Source organism: Trichechus manatus, unplaced genomic scaffold, assembly GCF_000243295.1.
Source record: "Trichechus manatus latirostris isolate Lorelei unplaced genomic scaffold, TriManLat1.0 scaffold00016, whole genome shotgun sequence".
Classification (NCBI taxonomy): Eukaryota; Metazoa; Chordata; class Mammalia; order Sirenia; family Trichechidae; genus Trichechus; species Trichechus manatus.
Window position 1 is genome coordinate 14,015,788 of NW_004443952.1, and position 16,553 is coordinate 14,032,340.

The 16,553-nt window shown below is 36.2% G+C and overlaps 1 protein-coding gene across 1 annotated transcript in view; it reads right to left on the reverse strand.

Annotated features, from left to right (window-relative positions):
* RAD23B (RAD23 homolog B, nucleotide excision repair protein) overlaps positions 1–16,553 on the reverse strand; it is a 50,222-nt gene that overhangs the window by 15,828 nt on the left and 17,841 nt on the right. Inside the window, exons 2-5 of the mRNA XM_004372194.3 lie at positions 14,133–14,214; positions 12,698–12,777; positions 8,265–8,533; positions 3,568–3,623 (exon numbers count right to left, since the gene is read on the reverse strand). Of these exons, the coding sequence (XP_004372251.1) occupies positions 3,568–3,623; positions 8,265–8,533; positions 12,698–12,777; positions 14,133–14,214 (487 nt within the window). The remainder of the gene's footprint in view (positions 1–3,567; positions 3,624–8,264; positions 8,534–12,697; positions 12,778–14,132; positions 14,215–16,553) is intronic.

Genomic DNA, 16,553 nt, shown 5'->3' on the forward strand with positions numbered 1-16,553 from the left:
CCAATCACCTCACCACTAAACATACCTCACTTAAAACTATCTTTTCCCTACTTAGACTTGGGTTCTAGGTGTGCTCACTTCCTTTCTTACCTCCTCCTCAAATACCTGGACCCTTCAGTTATCCTCTCTCTTCTCTATCTTCGACTCTTCCCTCTCCACTTAATTATCCCAATCAGCAGCTAACCATGTCCTAGCATGTCACCCTAAAAACAACTACAGCTGTCCACACATACTGTGTCTACCTCCTCACATTCCATTCAGTCCTCAATCAATTTCATATATGACTTTGGATCTCTATACATTTTGCCCTCAAATGTGTCCCACTATCTGTCTTCTCTGGAGCCCTGGTGGCAGTGTTTAAGTGTTCAGCTGCTAACCAAATGGCTGGCAGTTCGAATCCACCAGCTGCTCCTTAGAAACCCTTTGGGGCAGTTCTACTCTGTCCTATAGGGTCGCTATGATCAGAATCAACTTGACAGCAATGGGTTTGGTTTTTGGGTATCTGTCTTCTCCATTTCAATAAATGGCGCCTCTATCCACCCAAGTGCTCCAGCAAAAACCTAGGTAATTCCTATGTCCTTTTCTCTCCTTCCATATTTTACCTTTTAGCATATCAGGTCTTAGTTCTAAATTATATCTCAAATCTATCTAGTTCCCTCTATCTGCACTGTCATCACTCAAGACCAGCCCAGAACAATCTCTAGTCTGGAATACAACTTGTTTTCCACTAGGCCTACAATCCGTTCTTTAGCCAGTTGCAAAAGTGAGCTTTTGAAAAAGAAAACTACATCTCATTTCACACTTCCAGGCCTCAAGAGTCTCCATCCACCACACACCAACTATATTCCTGGTCTTCTCCTGGTTACTTCAACAAGTCATACATTTTTCTGCCAGTCTTTATATGTGGCAGCCGTCTCTGGGTGCTAGCTAGTTCCTTCACATGCTCCAGCTGTCAATTTAAAAGTTATAGTCTCAAAGAGATATTACCTAACTACCCTAAGTAGCCTTCCCCTGCTCTCCACTCTTCTTTATGGAAACCCTTATTTGTTTTCTTAACATCTTTTGTCATCATTTACAATTTATTTTGTTTCACTCTTTTTTCTGTCACTTGAATGAAGGTTCAATCATGCAAGGGACTGTGTCAGTCCCTATCAGTATCCCTAAAACATAGCTGATACTCAATATGTTAAATAAATGAGGTATTTCTGCAGAATTTTCAATAATAAAAGCGTCTAATAGCTATGAAAGTGTAGCTATAAAACTAAAATCTCATTGAGCAAATTCTGCATTTGATAGCTTGTTCAAGGGCAATGATCTTTTCTTTCCCAATTCATAAAGCACTTTTAAATATATTTTTATTTTCTTAATTACCCATTGATATAATAATTCTAGCACAAAGCTATTTAAGTGGTAACATGCTTTCAGTAGTTTAGTTTCCACATGCAGGGATCAATTAACAGTTTTGTAGTATTGAAATTACACTATTTTAACATGGTGTTTCTCATTTAATTCTCACAGAAACTCTGTGAGATAGGTTTATTCTCATCTCCTTTTAAAGATAATGAGGCTGAAGCTTACAGAGATTAATAAACTGCTCAAGTGCTCAATGGCTGGTAAGTCATGGCACTAAAGATGTAAATTATAGGCTATCAGACTCCAGAGCCCCCATTCCTAATTATTATGCTATTCCTCCTAAAATCATGTTTCCTAACTTATCAAGTTACAAAAACTCAAAAAGAAATGGCTACAAGCAGATTGATACTTTGTTTATTGTCAGATTGATACTTTTATATCTTAACAACATGAAGGCAAACGATATGAAAAACTAGGGACAGTGGACAGCAGTCAGAGCTAATGAGGCTAACGAGGTAGGGATCAAGAACCTTATCTTGAATTTATCTTCTAGGTCATGAGAAACTATTAAAGGAACTAAAACGACTCCATTAGATTTGCCTTGTAGAAGAAAGTCCACTTTGGCAGAGAAGAAACTAGTCAGAAAAGGATAATGCTACAGTATCAAGGAGGTAAGGATCCAAATTAAGGCAACCAAGCAGCAGTGGAAACATATTCCAGAGACTTTGCAGGAAGGACAATCAATAGCTCACTGGCTCACAGGGCCAAGAGAGGCAGGGGGGTAAATAAAGGATGATGCCAATTTGTAAGAGTGGATGGTGGTGCAAGTAAGGAAGGGAACAACAGAAGAATCAGATGCAGAAGTAAAAGATGAGAACATTTGGAACCTAAGGAGTTTGTAGAGGTTGTAGGTATTCCATCTGGGAGTTTAAACAATGAGTCTGGGAGCTCAGAGAGTTCTATACTGGAGTTAAAATTTTGGGAGTCCTTCTAGTATACAGGTAGCATTTACCATTCCCACTGTACAAACTTTGACCTATGGCCTAGAGCAGAACCATAGAAAATCCTGTATGTTTAAGAAGCAGGTTAAAAAAAAAAAAAAAGAATTAGAAAACTTGAGAAAGAATAGTCAGAGGTATCAGTCAGGGAAAGAATGTTGTCACAGAAGCCAAAGAAATAAAATTTCAAGAAGGAAGGTATCAACCAAGACTGGCTAAATTAAAAAGGATCCTGAGACCAAAACACTGAGAATGGCTGCTCTAAAAGATATGAAGATGTAAAGCCAATATCCCACCCCACTGAAGCTGCTGTTGCCAACCTTCCAGGCTTCTACCTTCATGCTTCTTCCCACTCCATTTCTAGTAATATAGAAGAGTACCAAAGGGCTCCTTTGCCAGTCAACAGACCAACAAAACAGCAGGCACAACGGGAACCCTACCAGAGATGTTACCATGGGAAAATGGGGTGGCGGTGGGGTGGGGGAAGAGAACTTGACTGATTTTGACGGGTGAGGAGGAGATGGAAAGACCCCATTCAATGGATAAAATTAAAAGCTGGCATAAAAAGAGTATTTTGCTGTCAAGTACAATGCAAGCAACTATATGGAGATGGGCATTTATAGGACTACAAGTTGGAAATAAAGGCTAGAGATGAACAAAGATGAAGTGTGAGGCAGATCTAGTAAAATGTATACCAATGTCAAGGACACTTTGTAATAAATCTGTATACAAATCAACCCTTGTTAAGACCTCATTTAAAATTCACATTTGGAAAACAGAAAATCATTTGCTTTAAAGAAAAGGGTATGCTTAACTCTAATAGTTTGAAAGGATTCAATATGTAAAATATTAATTCACAAAGTCTTTAGTAACATATCAACCCACTGCCATGGAGTTGATTCTGACTCATGGCAACCCCGTGTGTTACAGAGTAGAAGTGTTCCATAGGGTTTTCTTGGTGGCAATATTTACAGAGGCAGATAGCCAGGCCTTCCTTTAGTAGCACTGCTGGGTGGGTTCAAACCACCAACCTTTAGGTTAGCAGCCAAGTGCAAACCAGTTGTACAACCTAGGGACATATATCTACTCGTAAGTGAATTACTATTGAAATCAATCATTTTGTAGCTTGATTATAATAAACCATAAAAATAAATGCATTTTCATGATCACAGAAAAAAAAAAGACAGGTTAATAACAAGGTAGAGTACATACTTACCAAGTGCACTTGTTGCATCTTCAAAAAGGTTTGACCGAGAAGAATCTCCGGATGTACTGTAAAAGGTTTTTAGAAAATCACACTTCAAAAAGTATGTAAAATTTACACTAAAGTTTCATAACTGTCCAATTTATAAAGAGATTCTTTGATTTTTTTATTGTGATAAATATAACAAAAACATCTGCCACTTCAAAATTTTTTACACGTACAATTGGGCGACATTACATTTATCTTGTTGTACAACCATCACCACTATTCATTTCCAATTTTTTTCTATCACCCTTAATAGAATATTTGATTTTAATTAAATGTAAGTCTGTTTAAAATGTTCAAACAATCTCTGTCTAGCTTAGATTTAAAAGCTTTATACATATTACTTATGACCTGGTAAGAATTTTTAATCTTAACACTAAATCTATTCTGACGATCCATCATTTTAATAGCCTGATGTATAAAATAAAATCCTTACAAGATAGCTTACTATCTATTTAAGGAATTACCCACCCCCCCAAAAAAAGATAACACACAACTGTAGAATTTAGATGTGAAGTTAAATAACCTATAAATCAAGTAACAGTAGAAGACATCAAAAGCAGGACCTGATAAAATAGCACGTGTAAAAATCAACGTAGGCTGGAAAAGACTAGAAGTCTTTATATAGTGGAATTTTAGTTCAGTCTTATTGGTAAGTTTTGAATAAGGAAATTAAAAGAGGAAGACATTCAAGTCAAGGAACACAGCATAAGGAAAAATACAGAGGTAGGGTAAATCCAAGTTCTAACCTAAAGTAGATCAGTATAATAGGATTAAATTTCCACTGGGGAATTTCAGAACATTTGGCTTGGAAAAAAAAGTAGACAGACAAGATAATGAAAGGCCATGAAGAGTAGGCCTAAGAAAAATAAACTGAAGCTTACAAAAGTGGTAAAAGCAGTAGTTAGCAGTTTAAATTAAAACACACACACACACACACACACACACACACACACACACACTCCTGTTTCAACTTTAAAAACAAAAACATATTTCACTTCAGTACTGAGAAAGTACTGTAGCAGAGCAAGAGCAAAGCATCACAAGTATGAATTCATAAATTACAAAACTTTCTAAGCCTCAGTTTCTTCAATACAATGAGATCAATGATAGTATCCACATAGCCCATACCGTTGAGGGTAGACTTACTGCTTGTAAAGTGCTTAGCAAAGTGCCTGGCACAGTTAGGAATCCAATGATTATTATGATCAAAAGAATCCCTTGGTATAATTTTGAAGCTGCTTCATTAACTAGATAGTAAAATTAACACGTGAAGAAGGTAAAACTTCAAAAAGAACAATATACAGAAAAACTGAATTACTCTCCTGACCAAGATCCCCTATCTAGAGACAACTACCACCACCAGTTTATATTTGAAAGAATAACAACTTATAACTTAACAATTATTATATGTAAGCACAATCAAATCTACTTCATTTACTCCTACAGATGCACAGTATTCCATTTAATGCACAAAATCAAGCTCTTAACTAAGGAACTCTTTAGTGTGGTTCCCAACTTTTAAATATCTTCTGTAGTCAAACATATCAATCTCTGTTTTTGACTTTTTGGGTTATCTTGCTTAGGAAGGACTTCCTCAAACTAAGATTTTATTTCTCCTATGTTCTCCTGTAGTTTGCAGTTTAATCTTTACATTAAATGTTTACCCATCTAGAATTTATTTTTCTGAGTGTTAGGTATGAGGGATCCATCTTTTTCCCCCTCAGAAGATGGTTAGGCATTTATGCTAACAATATTTTTCAGTCAGCAGTCTGAAATTACATCTTTATCTTATATTAAGGTCTTGTGCCTATTTGGATCTATCTCTAAACTATTGTCTATTTCACTGAGTAATCTTTCTCATATGAGCTATTCTAAACTGTTTATATCGCCTAATACATTTTAATATCTGGTAGGACAGCACTCCCCCCACCCCCATTACTTTTCTCCTAGAGAACAATTTGCCCTGTTTTAAAAAATTATTTTTAAACTTTACAGTTAAGCTACTGCAAGCCTGTTTTTTTCACTCAATAACAAAAGCTCTGAAACCAAGTTCATTTAATATATGTATGTTCCACATATTTTAATAGCCCTTAATACTGGATACCAGGGCTTCTCAAACTTTAGTTTTGGTAAGTGCTTATTACAATACAGATTTCTGGGACCCATGCCCAGACAATTCTGATTTAGAGGTATGGGATGGTGTCTAAGAACTCATTTCAAACAAAACCTCAGGTGATGCTGATGCTACCTACAGGTTACCACACTTTGAGTAGCTCTGTTCTCTAGTATGAATACACCACAGGCCAGCCATTCCCTTACTGATGGATATTTATGTTGATTCCAATTTGTCCTCGATTACAAACAATACAGTCCTTGTGAACAAGTGTCATTTCTCTAAGACAGATATAAAAAAATGGAATTCACATTGTAATAGGTGGTTTTTAAAGAACAAAACTGAACTAAAGGAACAAATCCCTAATAATGAAACGTTAGGCCAGTGGCTATGGACAAACTTTCCAACATCTGTCAAATTCATATCAACACATCTCCTGATAACTACCTCACTAAAGTTTGTGTTTTACAGGATGCTAATGTTCTAAAGCACAGATGGAGTAAGTGAGGTACATTTAAACAGCCTGTTTTCAGAGCTTCTGTAATCTTTCTCTATGCTACCCTTCTCTGAATGTTTAATTTTGGGAAATAAAAGCAGTTGGTGTACAAAGTCCAACTAAGTAAGGGACTCTGGTCCCTTTCTTGGATCACTGACCATCAACTCATTTCTGCAACCTCTCTAGGTCTGAAAAGATAATCTTGACTCTTTAGAATAGGTGAATAAAAGCGTACCTCCAAGAAGAAATAAAGAACAAGAATGGAGATAATAAACAAATTTAAATTGACAATATTAGCTAATTACCCTTTTAATACAAGTATACTGATCAATTTTGAAATTCTCACACTGTGAGCTTTATAAGGAGCTTAAAGCATTTAAAAAAATAATGTAAAGTGTACTGACTCAAAACAGTTTTAATTAAGATTACCATGTTTAAATGTTTTGGGAAACCAATTTGTCAAATTTTTAAGTATCCTCCCATACACACAATTTATCAACAGCACTTTGATGTAACAGCTCAATCTGACTCTGGATTGTCTCCTGTTAGGTAAGAGAAATGTACGTGGGAGAGATAGCTCAAGTTAGGCGATGATGTCTTGAAATGCTTAAAATGAAGTGTATTAGGCAGGCATAGACAAGATATTTTATTACCCGCACCTATGCCCTCTACTCAGGGAATCCAATCCTTGGAAAGAGGCCCTGAGTGAAGAGACAATCAGGTGACTCAGAGCCCACTAAAAATGGAAACCATACTTAAAAAGCAAAACACTAAAATGAAGAATCATAACTACTTCCACCCCAGTGAAGGCTAAGCCATAATACAGCTCATGCATGCTCTTAACAGAGGAATTTCCCTGTAAGTTTACAACAAACTGTTTATTAGTTTGAGCTCTTGCCAACCAGGAAAACTAACTAAAGAATTTACTTTGGTCATTTTAAATTCATCAATGGAAAAAAAAAGAAACTTTGCTGTAAAGTGCTCAATAATTCTAACCTGCCAACTTCTTCCCACAAGAAATGATTTCTTGCTCCCAAAATACACCAGTGCTTTACATTTCTTCTAAGCATAGTGCTAAACAGAAGGGAAACATTGAAAAGGTACTTGTTACCTGGTTCTGATTCGTAACAGTGTATGGAAAAATAGTCAAAATCTCAAATAAACAGCCTTCATCATAGTAATAAAATTGTAAATTAAAAAATACAAAAACAAAATTGAAATAAAGTACAGTAAATTTAGAAACAATTCTTATCTATTTCTTTCAATTTTACTGACGTGTGACACAAAATCCTACAAGTTGTATGTTTATTTTTTCCTGTGTTTAAAAGATCTACAACAGGCAAAAGCTTAAATCTCTGAACCAGTTCATCACAAACGTACAGATACCTTTAACAGTGAAAAATTAAAACAATCCACAAGTCTAAAAAAAGGTATTGCATGAAATATTAACAACAGCTAATATTTACTCAGCAGTTGCTGTGTGCCATGTGCTATTTTACATCTTTTACACTTATTATTTCATTTAATTCTTCAAACAACTCTATGAGATAGATCTTACTGTTACCCACATTTTACAGATGAGGGAAAAAAAACCCACAGAAGTTAATTACCTGGCTGGAAGTTATATAGTAAACAAATGTCAGAACCAAACAAAATGGAAAACTATGCGGCGAAATATTTACTGACATGGAAGGATGCTTACGATACGTATGACAATGATCAGAAATACAGAGAACAAATATAAATAATGATTGGGATAAAGCATCAAGTTGTTTTAGAATTCTTGTTCTTTCTGATTATTTGTATTTCCTAACTTTTCTACACAAATAATGACTTTGACACCACCCCTGAAAAAACTAAAGAAGTACAGAAATCTGGATTATGGAAATTTATACCTATAAACACAGGCAAATGTTTTAGTCAGAGTTCAAAACCGAAAAAAACCTTAACATAGAAGAAAGTCAGTTGACCAAAACAATAATCAAAATACATGCATGAAGTTCCTGTTACAAAGGTATTTTGAGATATAATTTTCTTAAATCCAGTTCTTACCTATCCGTTGACGTTGGACTAGTAGCCACTGGGGTTTCTGCTGGCTTTTCTGCGGGTTTCTCTTGTTTAGTTGCACTAGCAGGTGCAGGTTCAGAAGATGCTGTTGTTGATGCTGGAGTGACAGATGTGGGTGTGCAAGGGGAAGCCAAAGCAGGGGCAGGGGCTGGGGCCTGTGCCACAGCTGCCGCTGTAGAGGAACTAACTGCAGTAGTAGTGGCAGGATTTGATTGCTGAGTTGTAGCTGGTGCTGGTGTTGTCACTGCTTTGGGCTAAACACATTAAAAAGCAAATAAGGAATTACGATAAAGTACTAAATTATTCCCCTATCTCTAACTAGACTATATTATCATAGGATGCTACAAACAAAACATTAATACAAAGTTGTAACTTAAAATGCTTTCAAAGCTGATGAGAACATGTGTACATTATCTTAACGATCAACCTCAATTAGGTTTAGCAAACAATTTCAGTCCTCCAATTTATCTGGTGAATCTAAGAAAGAACCAAAATAAGCCAGTATTTAAAATAAACAAAATGTGTACACAAAAAAGAACCATAATTTCTCCAAATAGTTTAAATTATCTATTATCATTTAAAAGTATTACCAAAATAATTTTCTTGAACTATAATTGTAAACTGAAATATAATTAAGGTACATGCCAGATATTCTGCTGTACCAAGAGGGTGAGAAAAATCTCAATACTGGTACTACAAGCCAACAGGTGTAAGCACAAAGAGGTTAACATAAAGTTTTGAGGTATATGGATGTAGGCCAAATAAAGTTATAACCACATGCTCAGTACTTTCTGAACTAGAATAGCAGAGTCATAAAGGTTCCCAACAGAGCAAAAAGCAATTACGTATGTATAAAATCATACTATGAGTTTTATTCTACTCCTAAGGCCTAGCTCCTAAAACTAATTGTTTAGCTTCTAATCTTTCTAAAGAAAGGAGGTGCCTATTTGATGAAAGATGGGATTAAAATTCAACATAATTTGCCAACTGTAAAATCAACAAGCTGCCTTGTGTCTTGTTGTTCAATATAAACTAGTAGACAGTGTACTGGGAAAAAAAGGCGGCGAATGCTGGAGGCAAGAGGAGGAGGAGCAGGGGCTTTTAAAACTACTGTGGCATTTATTACCTCCTGTCCCTATTCTAAGAAGCCCTGGTGGCACGGTGGTTAAAGTGCTCAGCTGCCAACCAAAAGGTCGGTGGTTCCAACCTACCAGCTACTCTGCAGAAGAAAGATGTGACAGTTTATTTCCAGAAAGACTTACAGCCTTGGAAACCCTATGGGGCAGTTAGTTATACTCTGTCCTATAGGGTCGCTATGAGTTGGAATCGACTCGACAGCAGTGGGCTTGGGTTGGTTTCTCTATTCTAAGGGTCTTGTATTTAGCTCTGTACCTTTCTTAATGCCAATATAATATTCTGCAGATTATTAACACTGTTCAACTCCAAAGAGCTGTAATCCTCAGAGGATGTATCATTCTAAACTGGAGCTCCATATGGGTGAAGATTTAGATTTTTAAGCACCAAAACTTTATAATAAACAATCCAGATAAAAATATTTTTAAATGCAATATATTCATTTAGTATTTCACGATTATTTCTGATCAATATTACACTGTAACATTCCATGGCCTCAAGGTCTCTGATGTCACAATGGGGTACTTAGCCTTATAACTAAATGATACCAAGCTGCTCAGCTTTCTGAAGTTTTTCTGCTTGCTTTTGATATTAACTTTTTCCTGTCTCTTCTTTGTAGTAATTTCTCCTTGCTTCCATAGTTCCTAACTATAGCAGACCCCTTCCCCTTCTAAATACTGGCCTCTATTATTATCTTCTACTACTCATCTGTCAGTTTGTTGTACTTTAGTGGTTTGGGGTCTTCCTTGTAGGTACATGGATATTACCCTACCAATGACAGTGTTGTACTTCAGGATAAATCTTGAAATGTTCTTTTTGACAATGTGACTCTGTTCCTCTTCAATTTGTCATTCCTAGCACAGGAGACCATATGATTGTCCGAATCAAAATGGCCAATACCAGTCCATTTCAGCTCACTAATGCCTATGATTGTCTATCTATAAATGTTCCCTTTCATTTTTGACAACTTCCAATGTTTCTAGATTCTTACTTCATACATTGTGTTCCAATTATTAATGGATGTTTGCAGTTGTTTCCTCTCATTTTGAGTCGTGCCACATCAGTAAATGAAGTTCCCGAAAGCTTTACTCCATCTACATCATTAAGGTCGATTGTACTTTGAAGAGGCAGCTCTTCCCCAGTCGTATTTTGAGTGCCTTCCAGCCTGAGGGGTTTATCTTCCACCACTGTAACAGACACTGTTCCATTACTAGTCATAAGGTTTTCAATGACCAATTTTATTAGATCACCAGGTCCTTCTTCCTAGTCTGTCTTAGTCTGGAAATTCCTCTGTAACCTGTGCACCATGGGTGACCCTGCTGGTATTTGAAATACCAGTGGCATTGCTTCCGCATTCATTGTCAAGAACATTTCAAGATCCATCCTGAAGTACAACACTGTCAGTGACAGGATAATATCCATATGCCTAACAAGGAAGACTCAGTTAATACAACTATTATTCAAATTTACACACCAACCACTAATACCAAAAATAAAGAACTTGAAGATTTTTACCAACTTCTGCAGTCTGAAATTTGTCAAACATGCAATCAAGATGTATTGATAATTACTGGTGATTGGAATGTAAAAGTCAAAAACAAAGGAGGACTGTAGTTGGAAAATATGGCCTTGGCGATAGAAACGACGTGGGAGAGCACATGATAGAACTTTCCAAGACCAACGACCTTATTCATTGGAAATACCTTTTTTCAACAACATAAATGGCGACTATACACGTGGACCTCACTAGATGGAAAACGCAGGTATTAGAATACATTCGTGGAAGGAGATGACAGAGAAGCTCAATCATCATCAGCCAGAACAAGGCCAGGGGCCGACTGTGGAACAGACCATCAACTGCTCATATGGAAGCCCCTGGGGCTGGTGTGCCCCTTTAGTCTCCTTTTGTTCTATGGACCTGTCTAATCTTCGGCTAAAAGGTGAACCTCAGGAGTGACTTCACTACTGAGCTAAAATGGTGTACAGGCACCATACTCTCAGGGTTTCTCCAGTCTCTGGAAGGCCAGTAAGTCTGGTCTTTTTTTGAGTTAGAATTTTGTTCTACATTTTTATCCAGCTCTGTCCAGGACCCTCTATTGTGATCTCTGTCAGAGCAGTCAGTGATGGTAGCTGGGCACCATCTAGTTGTACTGGACTCAGTCTGGTGGAGTCCATGGTAGTTGTGGTCTATTAGTCCTCCGGACTATTCTTTCCCTTGTGTCTTTAGTTTTCTTCATTCTCCCGGGCTCCTGAAGGGGTAAGACCAGTGGAGTATCTTAGATGGCCGCTCACAGGCTTTTAAGACCCCAGATGCTACTCACCAAAGTAGAATGTAGAACTTTTTCTTTATAAACTATGTCAATTGAGCTAGATGTTCTCTGAGACCATGGTCCCCACAGCCCTCAGCCCAGTAATTCAGTCCCTCAGGTGGTTTGGATTTGTCCATGGAGCTTCCATGACCTTACCCTGAACAAGCTGTGCTGGCTTCCCCAGTACTGTACACTGTCTTACCCTCCACCAATGTTACTACTTATTTATTGTCTATTTAGTGTTTTTCCACCCCGCACCCTTCCACTCCCACGTAAATATCAAGGATTGTTTCTTCTTGTGTGTAAACCTTTTCATGAGTTTTTATAGTAGAGGTCTCATACAATATTTGTCTCTTTTGTGATTGACGTATTTCACTTAGCATAATGCCCTCCAGATTCATCCATATTGTGAGATGTTTTGCAAATTCATCACTGTTCTTCATCGTTGCGTGTGTATGTACCATAGCTTTGTTTATCCATTCATCTCTTGATGTGCATCTAGGTTGTTTCCATCTTTTTGCTATTGTGAACAATGCTGCAATGAACATGGGTGTGCATATGTCTACTGGTGTGACAGCTCTTACTTCTCTAGGATATATTCCTAGGAGTGGGATTGCTGGGTCATATGGTATTTCTACTTCTAGTTTTCTAAGAAAGCGCCATATTGTTTTCCAAAATGGTTGTACCATTTTGCATTCCCACCAGCAGTGCATAAGAATTCTAATCTCCCTGCCGCCTCTCCAACATTTGTTATTTTCTGTTTTGATTCATGACGGTAATGCCGAGGTGAGATGGCATCTCACTGTTAAAGCTACCAATTTTTAGCATGACATTTTACTACATCAGCTGTTTTAATCTTACTTAAAAGTTATATTAAAACTACAAATGTATAAGATTAGTAGCTTTATGGCTGACTCAAGCAAAATTCTTATCACATGCATACATAAATATGTACAGAATGAGGATGAAACTTACTTTTGTCACCATAACCACCACAAAGTTTTTCTCATCAATTTTATATTCTTTGAGAGCAGTATCATCATTGAGGATTTTGCCTAATATATTGTAAGAGAAAAGGTGTTATTTAAGGCACAGTAATTTTTGTCTTACACATAACTGAAGTTAAAACAATTTCTATTAATTAATCACCACTGCAATTCTATCAATTCTTTCCCCGAAGAAAAATCTGAACCAACAGGTCAAGACAAAGAAAAATGTGAAATGGAAATACGGTTAGTTAAAAAGACATAAGAATTTAACTAAAACATGGCAAACATATATACTGCATATAGATACTCCAAATAATTTTTTACAATTATGAAAGCGAGATATTCATGGTAACAAGTACTTCAGAAAATGACTCACTATACAAGGAGAGTCAAATTGGTATAGAACTGAGTAAGAAGTACACAAAGAAGTACATAAGACTTTGGTCATGATGAAGGTCAAATGTTAGGTCAGGATTCCTTCTGGTTTTCTTTTCCTTGAATTTAGCTTTCCATTTTTAAAAGAGTTATTGAAACCAAATGCTGCAAGCATTAAGACAGAGAGGAACAAAGAATCTCTACTCTGTATAGCAATGAGAAAACAGGTGAGGACTAAGAATTGTGAATTCTAGTTTTACGCCTGCTACCATCCACCTGCCTCTTAAAAGCTTCTGATTCCTGACCTATAAAAACGGTGGAGCTGAATTACTGCGCCAGTGTTTCCTCTAAACTGGCTCAGTCCTCTAAACCAGTTCAGTTAAGAAAATATGACCAAATCTCTATCCAAGAAAAGACAATTCATGGGCAGTCCAAGACCCAAATTACTGACAACTTCAATGAGTCATGTTCAGTATTTCCTTTGAAGAACAAAGAAAATAATTTTCCCCACAAACTTTGGATATCATCAAGTCTATTTTTAATATACATTTTCCTGGTTACTAGTGAGGCTAGTTAAATTTGCAATTTCCTATTGATAGCCTTTGTCGCTTTTCAATTGGATCATCTTTTTGTTATTGATTTTTAAAAGTTCTTTATATAATCTGAATATTACCTCCCCCCCATCATTTATTTACAGTGTATTTTGACATATAAGATTTTCCATATTCTTCGGCTAATTTTGGTAGTTAAAACAGATGTTCAGATCAAATAAAAATACAAGATCCAGTTATATGATGCCTACAAGACCAAAGAAAAAGAAGATCGCTGAAAGGAAAAATCTATAGGATAAATGTGAATAAAGAGATGACTGAATATTAAGATCATATTCAAATGACTGCTTTTCCACTGCTTCTATCTATACAATCATGTTTCTGACAGAATCAGTTTGTATACACGAGAAATCTCAGGTTAACCATTTCTAAAATGAAAAGAATGTCATGGTAAGCAAGAAAAGCAGCATATTAACTTCAATACTTAATCCACACCTGCATAAATTAATTTTTGGCCTGCTACCGGGAAGGCATCTTTCCCCTTTTCAGATTCAATTTTCTCCTTCAGTGCTTTCACCTGTAAGAGAAATATATTTCTTTAAAAAGTCTAAACAAAAAAATGACAATCTAGAACCTGAAAAAATTATGCAAGATAAAGTATTCTTACATAGTTTAATTACTAATGCTTCTCAAAACTCAAAGATCATGTCTCCCAATATATATCAAAAGGCTCACTGCTAATCATGTTATTAGCTATGACAGGTATAAACTTTGTTTTACCCCATCTGTTACACATATATAGTTTAAAAAAACTTGAATAGTTGATAAATTTATTTAAAACAAGGTTTCAACATAAAAAAGCTTTGATTCTCATTATAAAGTTTGTGAGTCTATTTCCTACATAGGATAAGAAAATAATAATAAGAATACTTCAAGGTTAAAAGCTAAATGTGAATGTTAAAAAGCAAATGACTCATTTTAAGTGTTGCAATGTTTTATTATAATCACGTGGGGGTGAAGAGGGCTTCATAAAGGCCAATTAAAACAGAATCTCTTAGGGTAGGGCCTGGATATCAGTATTTTTAAATAGCTTTACCAAACCAAAAAACAAAACAAAGCAAAACAAACCTGTTGCCATCTAGTCAATTCCAACTCATAACAACCCTACAGGACACAGTAGAGCTGCCCCACAGGCTTCCTAGGCTGGAATCTTTACGGAAGCAGGCTGCCACGTATTTTTTCCAAGGAGTGGTGGCTGGTAGGTTCCAACTGCCAACCTTTCAGTTAGCAGTCGATCATGCATAACCACTGTGCACCAGGGCGCCTTTAAAAACTCTACAGGTGTTTCCAAAGTTCAGCCAAGGCTGAGAACCACTGTACTAGTTAAAACGCAAGGAGACTTGATTTCCCATGTCACTTAATTGAACTACTTTCATTACTTTATCGCCACAAGAATCCAGAGGAAAAGACTTCCATTTCCTTCAATTTCCCAAAATAATTCCGAAAACACTCTAAGTTGATAGTCCTGAGCTTTATGTGAAAAATTATCTGACAGAAAGGGATACAAAGAGAGGGTTTTTTTAAAAATACAATTAAAGAGTGATGTGTATTTCCAAAAAAAAATAATAAGAATAATAATGTTTACATAGCTTGAAGTACATTAACATCCACAATCTTACATAATCTTTGAAACTCTGGGATAAATGGGAATATCATCCATTCCATTTTATAGATGACAAAAGAGAAAGAGGTTAAATCACCTGTCCTAAATCACAAAGCTACTTACGGAGTAATTTGTAAATACATATAAATCATCCTTGCTATTTTGATCTTCCTGAAATGAGTCAGCAGCAACACTGATACTCTGATGCTGCCTAAATTAGAAATCCATTACAAGAATTTCAATCCACCATTTTCTGATGTTCTAAATTTCAAAGGTAAAACACCAATAACTTTTTAAAAAAGCATTCAGAAAATTATTATGCTCAGGATATAACTTCTATGACTTTATTAAATTCAGTATTACTGTTTTTGTATTACGAGACAGTTAGCTCTATGCTAGGTGTGGTTCAAAATTTTAAAAGCACAAGAAATCTTCAATTTAATAACTGTGGGTCACTCCTGCCTTAAACAGCATTTAGGCTGATATTTCTGATTTTACCTATCCGTTCACTTAACTTAAGAGTCCCTGGGTAGAGCAAACGGTTAAGCACTTGACCACTAGTCCAAAGGTTGGCGGGTGGAACCCACCCAGAGGCACCCTGGAAGATAGGCCTGGCGAACTGCTTCTGAAAGGTCACAGATCACAGCTCTACTCGGACATACATGGGTCACTATGAGTTAGAATCAACTCGATGGCAGCTAACAACAGAACTCAAGTACCTCATGCCTAACCATTCACTTAACACTTTATGGTAAGAACAGGAAATAAGGAATACTACCTACATTTCTGAGATAATCTTTAACCTTTAAAGATCATTTAGTTAAACCCCTATACTGCTATCAGGTACTAAGGCATACAGCAGGGATTCTCAAAGTTGAATTCAGGGATCTCTGAGGGTTCCTAAGACCCTTCAGATGGTCTGTGACGTTAAAAGACATCATTTGCCTTTTATCATCCCCATTTTCTCATAAGTATACAGTGGTGTTTTCCAAAGGCTTTATTATAAAACATGTGATATCACAAAAGACTGAATGTAGAAGCAGATGAGAATCCAGCTTTCTATCAAGCCAAACATTACAGATTTGCTAAAAATGTAAAACAATGTCAGTCTTCACACTGCTATTTTTTGTTTTAGAAAAGTCATTTTCACAAAAAATATCAATTATAACATTTAATGGGCTTATTATTTTAAATGAACATCTAGACAAATTTTCAGCTTTAATTTCTAATGTGGTAAAAGCAATAAACACTAC